The 16,523-nt window shown below is 37.2% G+C and overlaps 1 protein-coding gene across 1 annotated transcript in view; it reads right to left on the minus strand.

The window, feature by feature from the left end:
- The window catches only part of UBR3 (ubiquitin protein ligase E3 component n-recognin 3), a 205,850-nt gene that overhangs the window by 92,754 nt on the left and 96,573 nt on the right, over window positions 1-16,523 (minus strand). The window contains exons 20-23 of the mRNA XM_070803519.1: window positions 10,017-10,158; window positions 6,650-6,754; window positions 5,110-5,283; window positions 2,608-3,068 (exon numbers count right to left, since the gene is read on the minus strand). Coding sequence (XP_070659620.1) covers window positions 2,608-3,068; window positions 5,110-5,283; window positions 6,650-6,754; window positions 10,017-10,158 — 882 coding nt within the window. The remainder of the gene's footprint in view (window positions 1-2,607; window positions 3,069-5,109; window positions 5,284-6,649; window positions 6,755-10,016; window positions 10,159-16,523) is intronic.

A 16,523-nucleotide genomic window follows, 5' to 3' on the forward strand; every position in this document is an offset into this window, starting at 1 on the left:
GTATCCAACTGAACATCTTCACCTGGATGCCTTCCTTAAACTCAGTAACATACAAAACTGAGCAAGTCAATTTTACCGCTAATCCTGAGCCACCTATCCTCCTTTATCTTGGTAAACAGAACACTGTCTAAAGAAAAATGGAGAGGTTTTATAAATATGATTCAACAACAAATTAAAAGCAACTTAAATCTTCAAAAGCTAAAACCATCAAAGTTTTAAAACACTGCTTGTTTAACAATTTGTGATCATATATAGGAAAGACTGGAAAGCACTAGAAGAAACTAAAACAAATTTTTTGTGTGTGTGTGTAATACAGTTTTATTAAAGTATAAAGGAGACAGAGAAAGCTTCTGACATAGGCATCAGAAGGGAGCAAAAAGAGTACCCGCTTGCTAGTGTTAACAATGAAGTTATATAATCCAAAGAATATCTGGAGGTTGTAAAGACCTCATCAGACCTACTCCCATAATTTACATTTTAAGATAACACTGTCCTCAGGCAAGATACATCCTTGTAAAGACCAGGTCTACTCCCATAATTAACATTTTAAGATAACAGAAGGTTGAATCCAAAGACTGTCCTTAGGCAGGATACATTATTGGTATATAATCCTAAGGAATGTGGAGAAAGAAAAAAAGTTTGTCCTTTCTTCCTCCTTGAGAATTCTAGACCCCTCTCTCCTTGGGGACCCCTAGACTCCCTATCAACCTGCCTAGGAACTGACACTCTCATTCCCCCCTTTTCTTTTAGGAGAATTATGTTGCCTAGGGAAAAGGGGCGTCATTCTCATTCCATAACTACTTTCGAGCTGACAAGGGGCGTTGTCCCTAAATTGATGAGGCAACATATTCTCCTAATCCTCATATTGAGGATATATGATCCAGGGGCCCCAAATAGTAGCTGGAGGAAGCTACAACAGTAGCAGGAGTTTGAGCAACCATTTGTAACTTAAAAGCTTTCATGCGGCTAGAAACAAATCCAGTTATACAATTACAGATGCAGGGAGCAAAAACAAAACAATCAGAATCAAAATTAAAAATCACATTATGTCCATAGTTAAAGTAGGATTATTAAAATTTTTCTTTTATTTTCTACTATCATTTAAAGTTGAATTAATATTTTTTTAAAATAACAAGAGAATTATTAGATTTCCCACAGTAGTAACAGACAGCAATTTTTCCAAAGGGGTCTACAGGTTTGCGCATGCATGCTTAGTTGCTCACTTGTACCTGACTTTTCGTGACCCCATGAACTATAGCCCGCCAGGCTCCTCTGTCCATGGGATTCTCCAAGCAAGAATACTGGAGTGGGTTGCTATTCCCTTCTCCAGGGGATCTTCCCAACCCAGAGATCGAACCTGGGTCTCCTGCACTGCAGGCAGATACTTTACTGTCTGAGCTACCAGGGAAGATCTTAAAGTTGAATTAATACTTAAAAAAAAAAAAAAAAAACAGCAAGAGAATTATTAGGTTCCCCACAGAAATAACAGCAACTTTTCCAAAGGGGTCTACAGGTTTAGAGTAGTAATTTAATGTCAGGGTCAGTCCCAGGCTGGATGAAGCACAAGCTGGAATCAAGATTGTCAGGAGAAATATCAATAACCTCAGATACCCAGATGACACCACCCTTATGGCAGAAAGTGAAGAAGAACTAAAGAGCCTCTTGAAGAAAGTAAAAGAGGAGAGTGAAAAAGTTGGTTTAAAACTCAACATTCAGAAAACTAAGATCATGGCATCTGGTCCCATCACTTCATGGCAAATAGATGGGGAAATAATGGAAACAGTGAGAGATATTATTTGGGAGGGCTCCAAAATGACTGCAGATGGTGACTGCAGCCATGAAATACAAAGATGCTTGCTTCTTGGAAGAAAAGTTATGACCAACCTAGACAGCATATTAAAAAGCAGAGACATTACTTTGCTGACAAAGGTCCATCTAGTCAAAGCTATGGTTTTTCCAGTAGTCATGTATGGATGTGAGAGATGGGATTATAAAGAAAGCTGAGAGCTGAAGAATTGATGCTTTTGAACTGTGAAGTTGGAGAAGACTCCTGAGATTCCCTTGGACTGCAAGGAGATCAAACCAGTCAATCCTAAAGGAAATCAGTCCTCTTCTAAATTTTTTTATTTCCTAAATATTTTTTAAAGGAAATATTCATTGGAAGGGCTGATGCTGAAGTTGAAACTTCAATATTTTGGCCACCTGATGTGAAGAACTGACTCATTGGAAAAGACCCTGATGCTGGGAAAGATTGAGGGCAGGAGGAGAAGGGGACAAGAGGATGAGATGGTTGGATGGCATCACCGACTGAATGGACCTGAGTCTGAGCAAGCTCCGGGAGCTGACAATGAATAGGGAGGCCTGGCGCGCTGCTGCAGTCCATGGGGTCACAAAGAGTCGGACACAACTGAGCCACTGAACAGAAACTCAACCAATTCAAGCATGCTAAACGTACAAGCACTGACTATCTTTGATTCCCCTCTTCTTACAAACTATTCAGTTATGATTACAGCTAGCCTCAGATGACCAAAAGTGGGGGTGGGGGTGGTAATATAAAATCTTCAACTGCATCATACTTTAGTTTAAAGCACTAAAAATAAAAATTACCTTTCTTCTTTGTCCAGTGTTTTCTTCTCTGCTGCAGTAATCTTTTTGGGTGGTACAGGAGGGGTCACTTTTCTACATATCTCTTCAATGATGCGTTTGTTCATTCTGCTTTGCAATGCAGCTTTTAGTAAAATTCTTTCTACTGCAGTTATACCATCTCCATGACTATATTTAGGAATTTCTGGTTGGATTAAAATTTCTATGTCATCAAGCCAAGGAGGATAGTAGGAATTTTGTTTTCCTGAGAGTTTGTGGTGAAGTTTAATTAACAAAGACAATATACTTTCTTTAATTTCCAAAATGGCTGTAGTTAACTGTGGAGCTGAACCAGGTGCAGACCATTTACTTGAAGTTTTAGGACGAACCACTTGATTTGCTTCACTGTTACTGCGATTGATGATCTCTTGAAACTTCTTTCTGCGCTCTGCTACTAAGCTGAAAACCTGAGCTGTACCAGAATTCTACCATTCAAATGAGAAAGAAAGAAAAATCAAGAGAAGGTTATTCAGGGTCAGTTTTAAAATATATTAGCATTAATTACATTTTCCAAAGGATATGTTCAAAGTTTCATCCAAAGACTTATTTAATAGATTTGTTAAGTAAATTTGTCCCTTAACTTCTCTCAAATATACTTAGTCCCACTCAATCTGGAAACAACAATGAGGAAAAAGGAGATTATCCACAGTAACACTTCTTTTGCAAGCCCCCTAAGCCTATCAGGGAAAATAGACAAAGCTTCAGTAGTATCTACAGCCATATTCAAAAGGAATCATAAACTAAGTCTTTCATCAGTTTAAAGGAATCAAAGCTATCCGACATTCATCAAGAATACTACACTCCTGACTAAATTCTAGAAGACCACGATATCATCCACTTAAGAAAATTATAAATTAATTTTTTCCAAGTTAATGAATCTCAACTGCTAATTAATTTCATTTTTAAAGAACTTTAAAAGTTTGAAAATTACTTCTAACATAAATGCTTTAAGTTACTAAAGTGAAATAAAAGATGAAAAATTAATCTTTCATATTTAATATAACTATATTTATTTGAACAGATTTTTTAAAACTATTTTTCTCAATAATTTATCTTCAAAATAACCTTTTTGCTAAAGCAGTCAAACTACATTAGGGCTCTTAGAAATCATCTTTTAATTAAGATACAAGTCAGTTTAATAGATTTCACTAAATTTTTTAAAGCAAGCATAGAAACAATGTTTCAATCAGCTGAGCTTTTATGAGCTTAATGTACTTTTTTTTTTTAAATGTCCAAGCTGTTTGTCAAGTTCCCTCTACCAGCACTACAGGCAAAAGCTGCCTCTTACAGACTGCAATATTTTATTCAAAATTCTTTATGGTGTTCACAGAAAAAGCATACTGTCAAAGATAAAGTTCCTACAAATGAACTCGTTTCAATAAGAAATGTACGATTCAATGTTCTTTACTTGCAAAAATCTAGATTGTAGGAATTAGAAGTATTTAGGTTTAGTTGTTTGCCATGTCATTTCAAGACTTTTAATTTCTGCTTTTTATAAATTAATTAAGCTACATGCAATAAGAGAGCTTATTTTTAAAATGAGTCCAAATACACAACATAAGAAGTTTAAGCTTTTTGTGGGCTTATTTTATCAGTTAATTAACTATCATATAAGCAAAAAAAAAAGAGGGGGGTTGTGAATGGCATGCCACCAGCAACTAAAGATAAAATTTATTTTGATTTCAGAAACATTCATTTTTAAGATGTTAGTAACAATGCTAAATGTAAACAGAACAAAATGTGTGTCTTATAATTGGCCCAAAATACCAACACTACTAAGAAAAGCTCACTATTAAATATGCAGTATTATTTTTTAAGTTCAATAATGTGGATTTTCTTTAAAAATAAAGCCTAAATTACTGCATTTTAAAAAGAATGCACACATACATTAAATGTTTTTTTTTATTGTAACCATATTAATTAAACACACACATATACACACAATACTTCAGCATTTGTCCCCATTTCCAGTTAAAGCCACATTGCTAGTTAATGCAAGTATCACATACATCTACCTCTCTTTGAAGAACTTTAGGCCGACGTGAACTCTGGCAGATTAAAGGAAAAAGATGCGTGAGGAAGAAGTTGCTTAGATAAATCAGAGTTGCTTAGATATAAAGGACAATTTAAAGTTATCTATAATCACATTTATGTTTCTTTTGGATATGACTGTTTTTGTTGTTGTTTTGTTGCTAAATCATGTTCAACTCTTTTCAACCCTATAGGCCACAGCCTGCCAGGCTCCTCTGTCCATGGGATTTCCCAGGCAAGCATACTGGAGTGGTTGCCATTTCCTTTTTCAGGGGATCTTCCCAACCCAGGGATTAAACCCACGTCTCCTGCATTGCAGGCAGATTCTTTACCACTGAGCCACCAGGGAAGTCCTAGGATATGATAAGATGATCTAAATGACACATCCTAATATAATGAAGTCTTTCCCTTTTTTGTTCTCACTTTTACACTTACTTGTAAAGATCCCAAGCTATCAGAGCTGGTACTTGCAAGTGAGTCTCTCTTCACTTCTGGAGCAGTCTCTGGAACTCTCACTCTAACATAATTTATAAAGTGTCGCATATTCGATACTAAGTTACTACCAGGAAACCAACTGTCATGACAACGTTCAGGTCCACATGCTGATGCCTGAAACATAAACATAATGAATACAAATCTTGTCAGTGAGGTCCAAGATACAATGGAGATGTAACAAGCCCAAATAGTGGTTCACTGCCTGTTATATCCTTTAATCCCTTAAAGTCACATTTACCAACTACGAAGTGCGAATAAAACCAAATGCAAACACAAAATTTAAAAACAAACTGCTTGATGCTAATATGGAAGTCAGCTAAACTTCTCCAGAAGAAAATACATTTTTCAATTTGGAAATATGCAGTACAGGATACTTTTCATCACCCATTAAAAATAACTCATAATACAGTCAAATAACACTAATTTGGACTAACTGTGGAAGGAAGTCTGAAAAATCTATAAAAAGTCTGACTTATTCTTAGAGGAATATTAATGATCTTTTTAATATCTATGAAAGAATATAGGTTGACTCAGCTTAAGACTACCAAGTACTGCCTAGCCTTTTCACTTGTCTGTCTATTGCTGTTATCTTTTTGTATGGAGGGAATGAGAAAAATATCAATTAACTGTAAAATCAATTTGTAGTAACTAACAATTACTTTCAAGGAAATGATACTTATACAGTCCTGAAACACATTAACAACTTATATTCTCAAGTAAACATTCTTCTTTACAACAAATCTTACTCCATTAACTTAAAATCTTTACAGAAAGAATTTGCTATTCAAAAATAAAATCCCTAATGAAATTATTAGAATTTCTAGACTGAAGTCCTAACATAATTATTTACCAGTGTCTGTGTGTGTAGTTCAATTGCTCAGTCATGTCCCACTCTTTCTGACCTCATGGACTGTAGTCCGCCAGACTCCTCTGTTCATGTGATTTTCCAGGAAAGCATACTGGAATGGGTTTCCATTTCCTTCTTCAGGGGATCTTCCTGACCAGTAACTACAAAAATGGCACTAGTGGTAAAGAACCTGCCTGCCAACACAGGATATGCAGGTTCGATCTCTGGGTTGGGAAGATCACCTAGAGGAGGAAATGCCATGCCAGTATTCTTGCTGGGAGAATCCCAAGCAGAGAGGAGCCTGGCACACTACAGCCCATAGGGTCACAAAGAGTTGGACATAATTGAGCATCTGAGCACAGCACAAAAATGCACTAACAACTTTTCTTAGATCTACATATTACGAATTACAAATTTCAAATTCAATAATTCTCTAAATGGGAGTTTTATATATTAGTGAAATCTCTAAAAGAACATATGTAGTTGAAGATTTAAAAGGGCCTTTCCAAGTTCCTAAGAAGATTTTTTTCTAAGTATGATACTCAGACAAAATAAATACCTTCAAGATGACATGCAACCTTTTATTAAGGCATAACACAACTTTAACATTTAAAAATATAATAAACTACTTACCTCTTCATCTGATTCCTCTTCAGCTGAATTTTCAAGTCCTAATTCAATCAGATATAAAACCATACAGAGTACATGTTCTGAAAGATTTTGATGATCCATCAAAATCTTTAAAAAGGGAAAAAAATGCCCCATATTACTTTTTTCCATAAAACATATTTCACTTAAATATCAAAAAGTATTTTAACCTTATAGACCAATGTAACATAATATATATGTGTTATTTATACATATATGTTATAATATATATATGTTATACATATCATATATACATATGTATGTTATACATATCATAATCAGATATGTAAGTAAGTAAACATATACCTTGGTGAAAAGACAAACTAAAACCAAAAGAACAGGTTCCCCTCCCAGGATTACACAGTATTTTAGGCAATATTCAGAATCATTAGTTCACTGATCACCTAAAGTTTAACACATTAAATAATCCACTAAAACAATTATTATAAAAATACCAGTATCTAATAAAGTAATTTAACAGGAATATTTTACATCCTAAGTTATTGACACTTTTCTCCTGATTACAAGGATATCAGATAAATGTTTGTTAAATAGGATAGTTCATGCAAATGTGTTTAGCACAGCACCTGGTATATAATTGGGAGCAAAATAATTGTTTATGGAACATTAATATTATTAAAATCTGTCTCTAAAATTATAGTCCTGAGCTTGAGTGCTCTGCACTCAGTGTTCAGTGTTCAGTTCTGTGCACACACTGTGTACATGTGTATGCACTGTGTGGTTTATACAAGAAAGGAAAAAAGAATAAAGTGGTTAGGAGACAGGTTGCGCTGAGGAAACACTGACAAATCTGACCTTATAAATGGATTATGCAAGCCTTACACATTTTATGCAGGACTCGGTGGGCTAACCTATACCAATCACTCATTCAGTATAATGCAACAAACTATTAACCAGAAGACACATAAAATACCGTAAGGAAAAAACAGCCTAGTAGCCATCTTGTTGTCTTCATTATTAAAAAGAAAAAAAAAAAGCCAGCCAGCAAACGAGAGATTCTGTGGGGAGTGGCACTGTCCGCTGCAGGGGAGACTAGGGAGAACAAAGAGAGGCCAGTCTAGGCTGAGCCTCCTAGAAACTGCCCAAACAGCAGAGAGGGCTTGGAAAAGCCTTAGTCACTTAGGAGCTAATCTACTGTGACTAAAAAATTAAGACTTCCAGTTCACTGATTTTCTAATGTTCCATCTGACTACTGAGAAGACTTTTCCATTCATATTTTGTGTGGCACAATGGTGAGGAGAACAGACTTTCAGAACCTTTTAAAAACCTGATTTTTTATACACATTTTGTATATACTGAAGTTATTTGATCTTGAACAACATCTGGTCTTAAGTTTCCTCATCTTTAAAACTGGAATAATAGCCCAGAATTATTGTGAGGATTATACAATTAACATCTTTAATCTGCTTCAAATAATATCTAGCACTGGTGTTCAACAAATAGTAGGGAGGTGGCGTAGACGGGTGGTGGGAAGAACAGGAGAGCAGTAAGGCGGGACTGAAGGTTGACAGGCAACAGAGGTAATCCTTCTAACCCAAGACTCTACAGGGAGGAAACCAAGGTTCAGCCACACACTCAGCTAGCGTAAGCAACACTAGAACACAGATTTCAGACTTCCAATGACTGCATACCGTTACAACTCTGCCTCCTTTTAATAAATAGAGCATTATTAGCTAAAATCAAATAAATTCTAGCTTGAAAACCTGTGGTATTACATCTTACAGCTTCAAATGTATAACTTTAAGGTTAAGGAAGCAAAAAAAACTTTTTTAGGTACTACAATAAAAGAGAGGATGGTTTCAGGAGAGTTTTATTAACATGTTCTATATTAAAGATTTTTAATATTAAACATGGCAGGAGATGAAATGGTTTACTGACACTGATTTTTAGAAAGCTGACCTGCCAATGCAGTGTCAATTAAAGGTTCTTCTATTATCATAAAGTCAGGAATGATATTACAAAATTGAGATTTTTAAAAACTCGGTCATAGTAATCTTGTAACAACTAAATACTGCCTTTCTATTTTTGAGGAAATATTATTCTTATAGTAAGCAAATGAAAATGTTGAAAAAATATAACTTGAAAGGACACAAATCATTTGCAGTAGTCTTCTTTAATTTTTAAATCAAGATTTACTGACTTATTCACTTATTTAACCTTATTCAGTTATTTAACCTCTAAAACTCAAAAAACATATCTGAGGTCTTCCCTGGTAGTATAGAGGATGGGAATCCGCCTGCCAATGCAGGGAGCACAGGTTCGATCCCTGGTCCAGGAGGATTCCACATGCTGTGGAGCAGCTAGGCCCATGAGCCACAACTACTGAGCCTGTGCTCTGCAACAAGAGAAGCCCCCACAATGAGAAGCCCCCACACCACAATCAACAGTCCCCACTTGCCCCAACTAGAGAGAGCCCACATGCAGCAATGAAGACCCAGTGCAACCAAAACTACATAATAAAATGTTTAAAAAAACATATCTGAGAGATGAGAATAAAAATAGAACTGTCACTCATAGGGATTTCTACTAGAATTAAAATAATGTATATATGTGTACACAAAGCATCTGAAACAAAATCTGGCACTAAGTAAACATTGAAAAATGTCTATAAAAGATCAAAACTATAAATATCCTTTTAATAAGAAAAATATTCTATTTTAATTAAAAAAAAGAACATTTTAAATTATTTTACTGAATAATTTTCTTAGAAATGAATGAAAATAAACCATTCAATTGGTTTTTTTTTTGAGGCCCATGTCTAAAATTTTAACAGGAGTAATTTTTGCAAGTAAAATGAAAAACTGATCATGGGGTAGAGTTAAAAAGAATAGAAGGTATAGAAATCTAAAAGCTGTATTTGTTTGTATCTCAAACATTAAGAAAAAAACAAAAATGTCTGCTAACTAAATTTAATATATTAATTTTCTTAAATAATTTAAATAATATATATGTAGTGGTTGGAAATTTGTTAACAGATAGGCATACTTTTTACTTTTAAGTTAATTTTTAATTTTTCAAATTCTAATTAGAAGAAACAATAGTTTTTTTTTCTTTATATCTAATTGTATAATAATTCCTGTCTGAAACTGATAGGATGAATAGTTTCCCATAACAAATGGTGTAGCTCTGTTATTTTCCAACTTAGATTTGAAATTACAAGAATACAACTCACATACATGTGATTATGACATATCCTCATACATCTTAAATATATAAATACACTTTGCTTTATAAATGGTACTTTTATGTTCATATTATCTTTTGGCATTTTTATTTAAGAATTATGGTAATAAACTCTAATCTAGTCTTCTTAGTCAAATTACTACTGTACCTTGTAAAGCAGAGTGAATAGCACAATGTGTAAAGTTTTACAGTGCAAAAGTCTCATGAGACCTTTATAGCTGGGATGGAGTGGTGTCCTTTTCTTATAGGGTGGCCAAGGATTTCCAGGGAATTTTCCACTCTGTTTTAAACTATAAAAATAAAATAAAACCAAAATTAGATGATAGACACAAGATTAAACTGTGATTTAAATGGTGATTCCATAGCTTCAATCACATATGATACATGCTACTTTAGCACTTTTTGTAATAACTTTATGTACAGACCAGTAAATTTCCTCTACCTTTTTCTGGATATACCATACTATTGATTCATTACTATTGAACTCACAGCCAAGAGCACTGTAACAGCCTGAACAAAGCTTATCTAACAACAAATCTTCTCTGTAAGGCACATCAAAGCCTTCTTGCCCTCAGCAACACTACATGGTGCTCTGGTACTCCATGTGGGAGACATTCTAAACAGCAAAATCAGTAAAATCACCAAAGGACAAAAATTCAAAAACACAGCACTGAACTGACCATGAAGAGGACCCTTGTCTATAGTATGAGCTGAAACAAGAGGGCAGAGTTTTGCTTTTTCCCACTTGAATCTAGGTGCCCTCTGCACATCCACACAAATCTGTAAATAACCAGTAAGGTGCTCTGAGTATTGATTCAAGGTTTACAAATAAATTTACCAAGTAGTCAAATTAGAAAATATAGAATTTGAAAATAATGAGGTTCAATTGTATATGACAGAATTAGCATTACAAATCAGTGAGAAAAGCATGGATTCTTCAGTAAATAGTCTTGGAGGTGGTTTTCTGCAGGGGGAAAAAAATAAATAAATCACTACTTCACTCTATAAAAATCAACTCCAGGTGGATTAGAGATCCAAATATAAAAAAATAAAACTTGAGAACTAATAAAATTTAGACAATCTAACCAAAAAGCCATCAAAGATAATCCATACACCACTTTCAATGCAAGAATCATGAAGGGAAATTAAGTTTTTTTTTAAAGGTTCAATTTCACCCAGTAATCCAGAGAATGTAAGTCATACATTCAGCATTCAAAGTTAAAATGACATAATGAACATAAATATTTAATTTTACTTTCACTCAAAACTCCAATGACAATAATAGTAACAGTATTTTTTTTTTAATGAAAAGCACAGGATGAGGAAAATCCAAAAAGGGAAAGAGAACGAAAATTTTGTTAATCGGAAAGCAAATGGCAATGTGGATGATTCTAGTAAACCTAAGAAAGCCAAATCACAAGAAGGCAAGGGGGAAGGCTGAAAATCAACCCCAATTACTCTGCAGAATCCTTAAAAAGCTCAGAAACTGGAAGCACCTGGTACCTCAATAATTGGGAGGTGAGCGTGTGCTTGCGTGCTCAGTCACGTCTGACTCTTTGCGACCCCACGGATTGTATGTAGCCCGACAGGCTTCTCTGTCCATGGGATTATCCCAGCAAGAATACTGGAGGGGGTTGCTGTTTCCTCCTCCAGGGGATATTCCCAACACAGGGATCAAACCCGCATCTCCTCTGTCTCCTGCTCTGGCAGGTGGATTCTTTACCACTGAGCCCTTAGGAAGCTGGAGTTGAGGAGATAGGAGGCTAAAATGAGGACTGGATGAAACTGCTTCATTCCATCCCAATAGAATTCTAGCTGGAGAATTCATCTCTGAAGAAGGTAAAACACAAGCACGGTTTAGGGTAGGAGGACATGCGGTTAAAGTCATCAAATGCATTTTGATTCAGAATACTTAGGCTTTGACTCCATTTCATTTACAGAATAACGGCAGTCAGACCACTATATTCTGGGCAATATTTGAAAATACTTCTTTGAGAAATCTTACAAACCAAAAAAGTTTCAAAGAGACTAACATAGGGGCTTCGCAACAAACCTGCTTGCTCAAATCACCCCAGAGTAAAGCTCAGGATCCACAACATCCACCAAGGCACTGAGAGCTAGCTCTTCATCACAAGCAGCCAGAATTATAGATATCCTAAGAATGCCTCTAACATGAAAGCTAGAGACTTAACAGTAGAAGACTCATCTAAAGGGAAAAGGATATTATGTAAGTAGGGGAAAGAAAATCTTAAAAATAAAAATAAAAAATTACAAGAAGAGGCAAAATGGTTTCCTGTTAAACCTATATAATGTAGGTTTCGAAGGGCAAAATTGGTGCAGCCCACATACCCATATTAGCAGAATTTCCTGACATCTGAATGAGACAAGAACACTATAAAAAGGAAAGAACTAATTCATAGTCTGGTCTCCATATAGGAGTTGATTTTTCCTGAATATCTTCTGAGACAAGGATAGGCTAAGCTGGCGCTTTAGGCATTTCAAGATCCTTCTGTCTATGGGTATGTTGAGAGCAAAGGGACACTCTTAAGATGCTGATGTGATTCCTCAACATAACATTGATGAGAAAAAACAATACAGACAAGAGAAAGAAGAGGAAATGGCAGCTTCTCGGGAAACTGCTGAAATTCCAGGATGTAGCCATAGAATTTACTCAGGATGAGTGGGAATTTATGGACATCACGCAACGGGAACTATACTTGGTCTCCCTGGGTCCTGTCTGTAAGCCAGACATGGTTACATGGTTCTTTTGCTTTATGGAGCAAAAGAAGGATCCCTGGGACGTGAAGGAAATGGAGACAACAGCCATACATCCAGGAACTGGGGCCACCACCCAAGTGGAGAATGGTGACTTTGGGATGAGCTCAAGATTTCTGGGGCACCACCCTATTACCTTACCACCAACCAATCAGAAAAAAGTCACATACCCTGTAGCCCTCTCCCCAAATTTTGCCTATAAAACCTTCTCCCTAAAAACCATACAGGGATTTGGGGTTTTTTAGAGTAGAAGCCTCTTGTTCTTTTTGCTTGGTCCTGCAATAAACCCTTCTCTGCTTAAAAAAAAAAATTACCATTAACATACCAGAGAAATAAGTTGCATCTATGATTCAAGAAGAGGGTGTCATTACATTGCTTAAAAAAAAAGGAAAAAAACTGGTTTCTATATAATACTATAGTGGCTACATATAAGCATAATTTTTAAAATAATTCCAATAGTATATAATAAAATGTTTTAATTATTATATTTCACTTAGCATAGAAAAGCAATTTTTAGCTTTTGTTTGCTTTAAGCACTAGGCCCCTAAATATGCAATGTTTAGATTAATAAAGTGTTCTGACATAAAGGTTATATATTTGTTTAAGGCAGCAGGTAACATCATTTGACTGCTCTTTTCAAAATCATTAATGGAATAATGTAAACAAAAAGCTACATGACAGAAAAAAAATTTTAAGTGACTCAAACCAACACCTAATTACTGACTGCTGTTGCTGCTAAGTCGCTTCAGTCATGTCCGACTCTGTGCGACCCCACAGACGGCAGCCCACCAGGCTCCCCCATCCCTGGGATTCTCCAGGCAAGAATACTGGAGTGGGTCGCCATTTCCTTCTCCAAATTACTGACTAGTTTGAGACAAAAATGACACATATAAACTCATACAATGTACTTTAAAACATAGGCCAACAACCATTAACCTTCAAGGTGGGAAGCAACATAAGTATCAGAAATTAAGAGTTCAAAAAAATTTGCTTTCCAGCTGAATTTAAAATAACCACTATATAAAAACCACATTTGTCTTTTGGAAATGGCCTAGATAATAGTTTCAACACTGCCATTAACAAACATATTTCACTGAACTTCTCTGGATCACAATGTCCTCGTATATAAAATATAATACTAAATTGAATAAATGGTTTTCCAACTGTTGGTTTGTTCTTATTGGGTTTTATTTTTCACTTTAAAAGCTGAATTGTCCATTAAAGGGTATTTTGGAAGGGAGTAAGGAAAGCGACCGGCGCACTAAGCGCAGCCAAGAGGAGCTACCCCACGTCCGAGGTCAGGGGCAGAAGCCGGGAGGACCCCGTAACCAAAGGGCGGTGGCCAAGAGGAGTTACCCCACGTCCGAGGTCAGGGGCAGCGGCCGAGAGTGCCAGGCTGCAAGGGCACAGGAACGGCCAAGAAGAGCTACCCAAGTCTGAGGTCAGGGGTGGCGGCCGGGAGGAGCTACCCCACGTCCGAGGTCAGGGGCGGCAGCCGGGAAGAGCTACCCCATGCCTCCACGCCCAAGGCCAGGGACGGCGGCCTAGAGAAGCTACCCACCCCCTGAGCCCAGGGGCGGCGGCCAAGAGGAGATACCCCGCGTCTGAGGTCAGGGGTGGCGGCCAGGAGGACCAACCCCACGACCGAGGCCAGGGGGTGGCAGCCGGGAGGACCAACCCCACGTCCAAGGAGCAGTGGCTGCGCGGGTGCAAGAGGGCCTAGAGGAGCTATTCCACGTTCAAGGTCAGAAGGGGCGGCAGTGAGGAGATACCCCTTGTCCAAGGTAAGGAGCAGCGGCTGCACTTTGCTGGAGCAGCCAAGAAGAGATATCCCAGGCCCAAGGTAAGAGAATCCCAAGTAAGATAGTAGGTGTTGCAAGAGGGCATCAGAGGGCAGACACACTGAAACCATACTCACAGAAAACTAGTCAATCTAATCACACTAGGACCACAGCCTTGTCTAACTCAATGAAACTAAGCCACGCCCTTGGGGCAACCCAAGACGGGGAGGTCATGGTGGAGAGATCTGACAGAATGTGGTCTATTGGAGAAGGGAATGGCAAACCACTTCAGTATTCTTGTCTTGAGAACCCCATGAACAGTATGAAAAGACAAAATGATAGGATACTGAAAGAGGAACTCCTCAGGTCAGTAGGTGCCCAATATGCTATTGGAGATCAGTGCAGAAATAACTCCAGAAAGAATGAAGGGATGGAGCCAAAGCAAAAACAACACCCAGCTGTGGATGTGACTGGTGATAGAAGCAAGGTCCGATGCTGTAAAGAGCAATATTGCATAGGAACTGGGATGTCAGGTCCATGAATCAAGGCAAATTGGAAGTGGTCAAACAAGAGATGGCAAGAGTGAATGTCAACATTCTAGAAATCAGTGAACTAAAATGCACGAGAATGGGTGAATTTAACTCAGATGACCATTATATCTACTACTGCGGGCAGGAATCCCTCAGAAGAAATGGAGTAGCCATCATGGTCAACAAAAGAGTTCGAAATGCAGTACTTGGATGCAATTTCAAAAACAACACAATGATCTCTGTTCATTTCCAAGGCAAACCATTCAATATCACAGTAATCCAAGTCTATGCCCCAACCAGTAATGCTGAAGAAGCTGAAGTTGAACGGTTCTATGAAGACCTACAAGACCTTTTAGAACACCCAAAAAAGATGTCCTTTGCATTATAGGGGACTGGAATGCAAAAGTAGGAAGTCAAGAAACACCTGGAGTAACAGGCAAGTTTGGCCTTGGAGTACGGAATGAAGCAGGGCAAAGACTAATAGAGTTTTGCCAAGAAAATGCACTGGTCATAGCAAACACCCTCTTCCAACAACATAAGAGAAGACTCTACACATGGACATCACCAGATGGTCAACACTGAAATCAGATTGATTATATTCTTTGCAGCCAAAGATGGAGCAGCTCTACACAGTCAACAAAAACAAGACCAGGAGCTGACTGTGGCTCAGATCATGAACTCCTTATTACCAAATTCAGACTTAAATTGAAGAAAGTAGGGAAAACCACTAGACCATTCAGGTATGACCTAAATCAAATCCCTTATGATTACACAGTGGAAGTGAGAAATAGATTTAAGGGACTAGATCTGATAGATACAATGCCTAATGAACTATGGAATGAGGTTTGTGACATTGTACAGGAGACAGGGATCAAGACCATTCCCATGGAAAAGAAATGCAAAAAAGCAAAATGGCTGTCTGGGGAGGCTTTACAAATAGCTATGAAAAGAAGACAAGCGAAAAGCAAAGGACAAAAGGAAAGATATAAGCATCTGAATGCAGAGTTCCAAAGAATAGCAAGAAGAGATAAGAAAGCCTTCCTCAGCGATCAATGCAAAGATACAGAGGAAAACAACAGAATGGGAAAGACTAGAGATCTCTTCAAGAAAATTAGAGATACCAAGGGAACATTTCATGCAAAGATGGGCTCAATAAAGGACAGAAATGGTATGGACCTAACAGAAGCAGAAGATATTAAGAAGAGGTGGCAAGAATCACTGTACAAAAAAGATCTTCATAACCCAGATAATCACGATGATGTGATCACTCATCTAGAGCCAGACATCCTGGAATGTGAAGTCAAGTGGGCCTTAGAAAGCATCACTACAAACAAAGCTAGTGAATTCCAGTTGAGCTATTTCAAATCCTGAAAGATGATGCTGTGAAAGTGCTGCACTCAATATGCTAGCAAATTTGGAAAACTCAGCAGTGGCCACAGGACTGGAAAAGGTCAGTTTTCATTCCAATCCCAAAGAAAGACAATGCCAAAGAATGCTCAAACTACCACACAATTGCACTCATCTCACAAGCTAGTAAAGTCATGCTCAAAATTCTCCAAGCCAGGCTTC

The sequence above is a fragment of the Bos indicus genome, chromosome 2 (genome assembly GCF_029378745.1).
Source record: "Bos indicus isolate NIAB-ARS_2022 breed Sahiwal x Tharparkar chromosome 2, NIAB-ARS_B.indTharparkar_mat_pri_1.0, whole genome shotgun sequence".
Taxonomy (NCBI): domain Eukaryota; kingdom Metazoa; phylum Chordata; class Mammalia; order Artiodactyla; family Bovidae; genus Bos; species Bos indicus.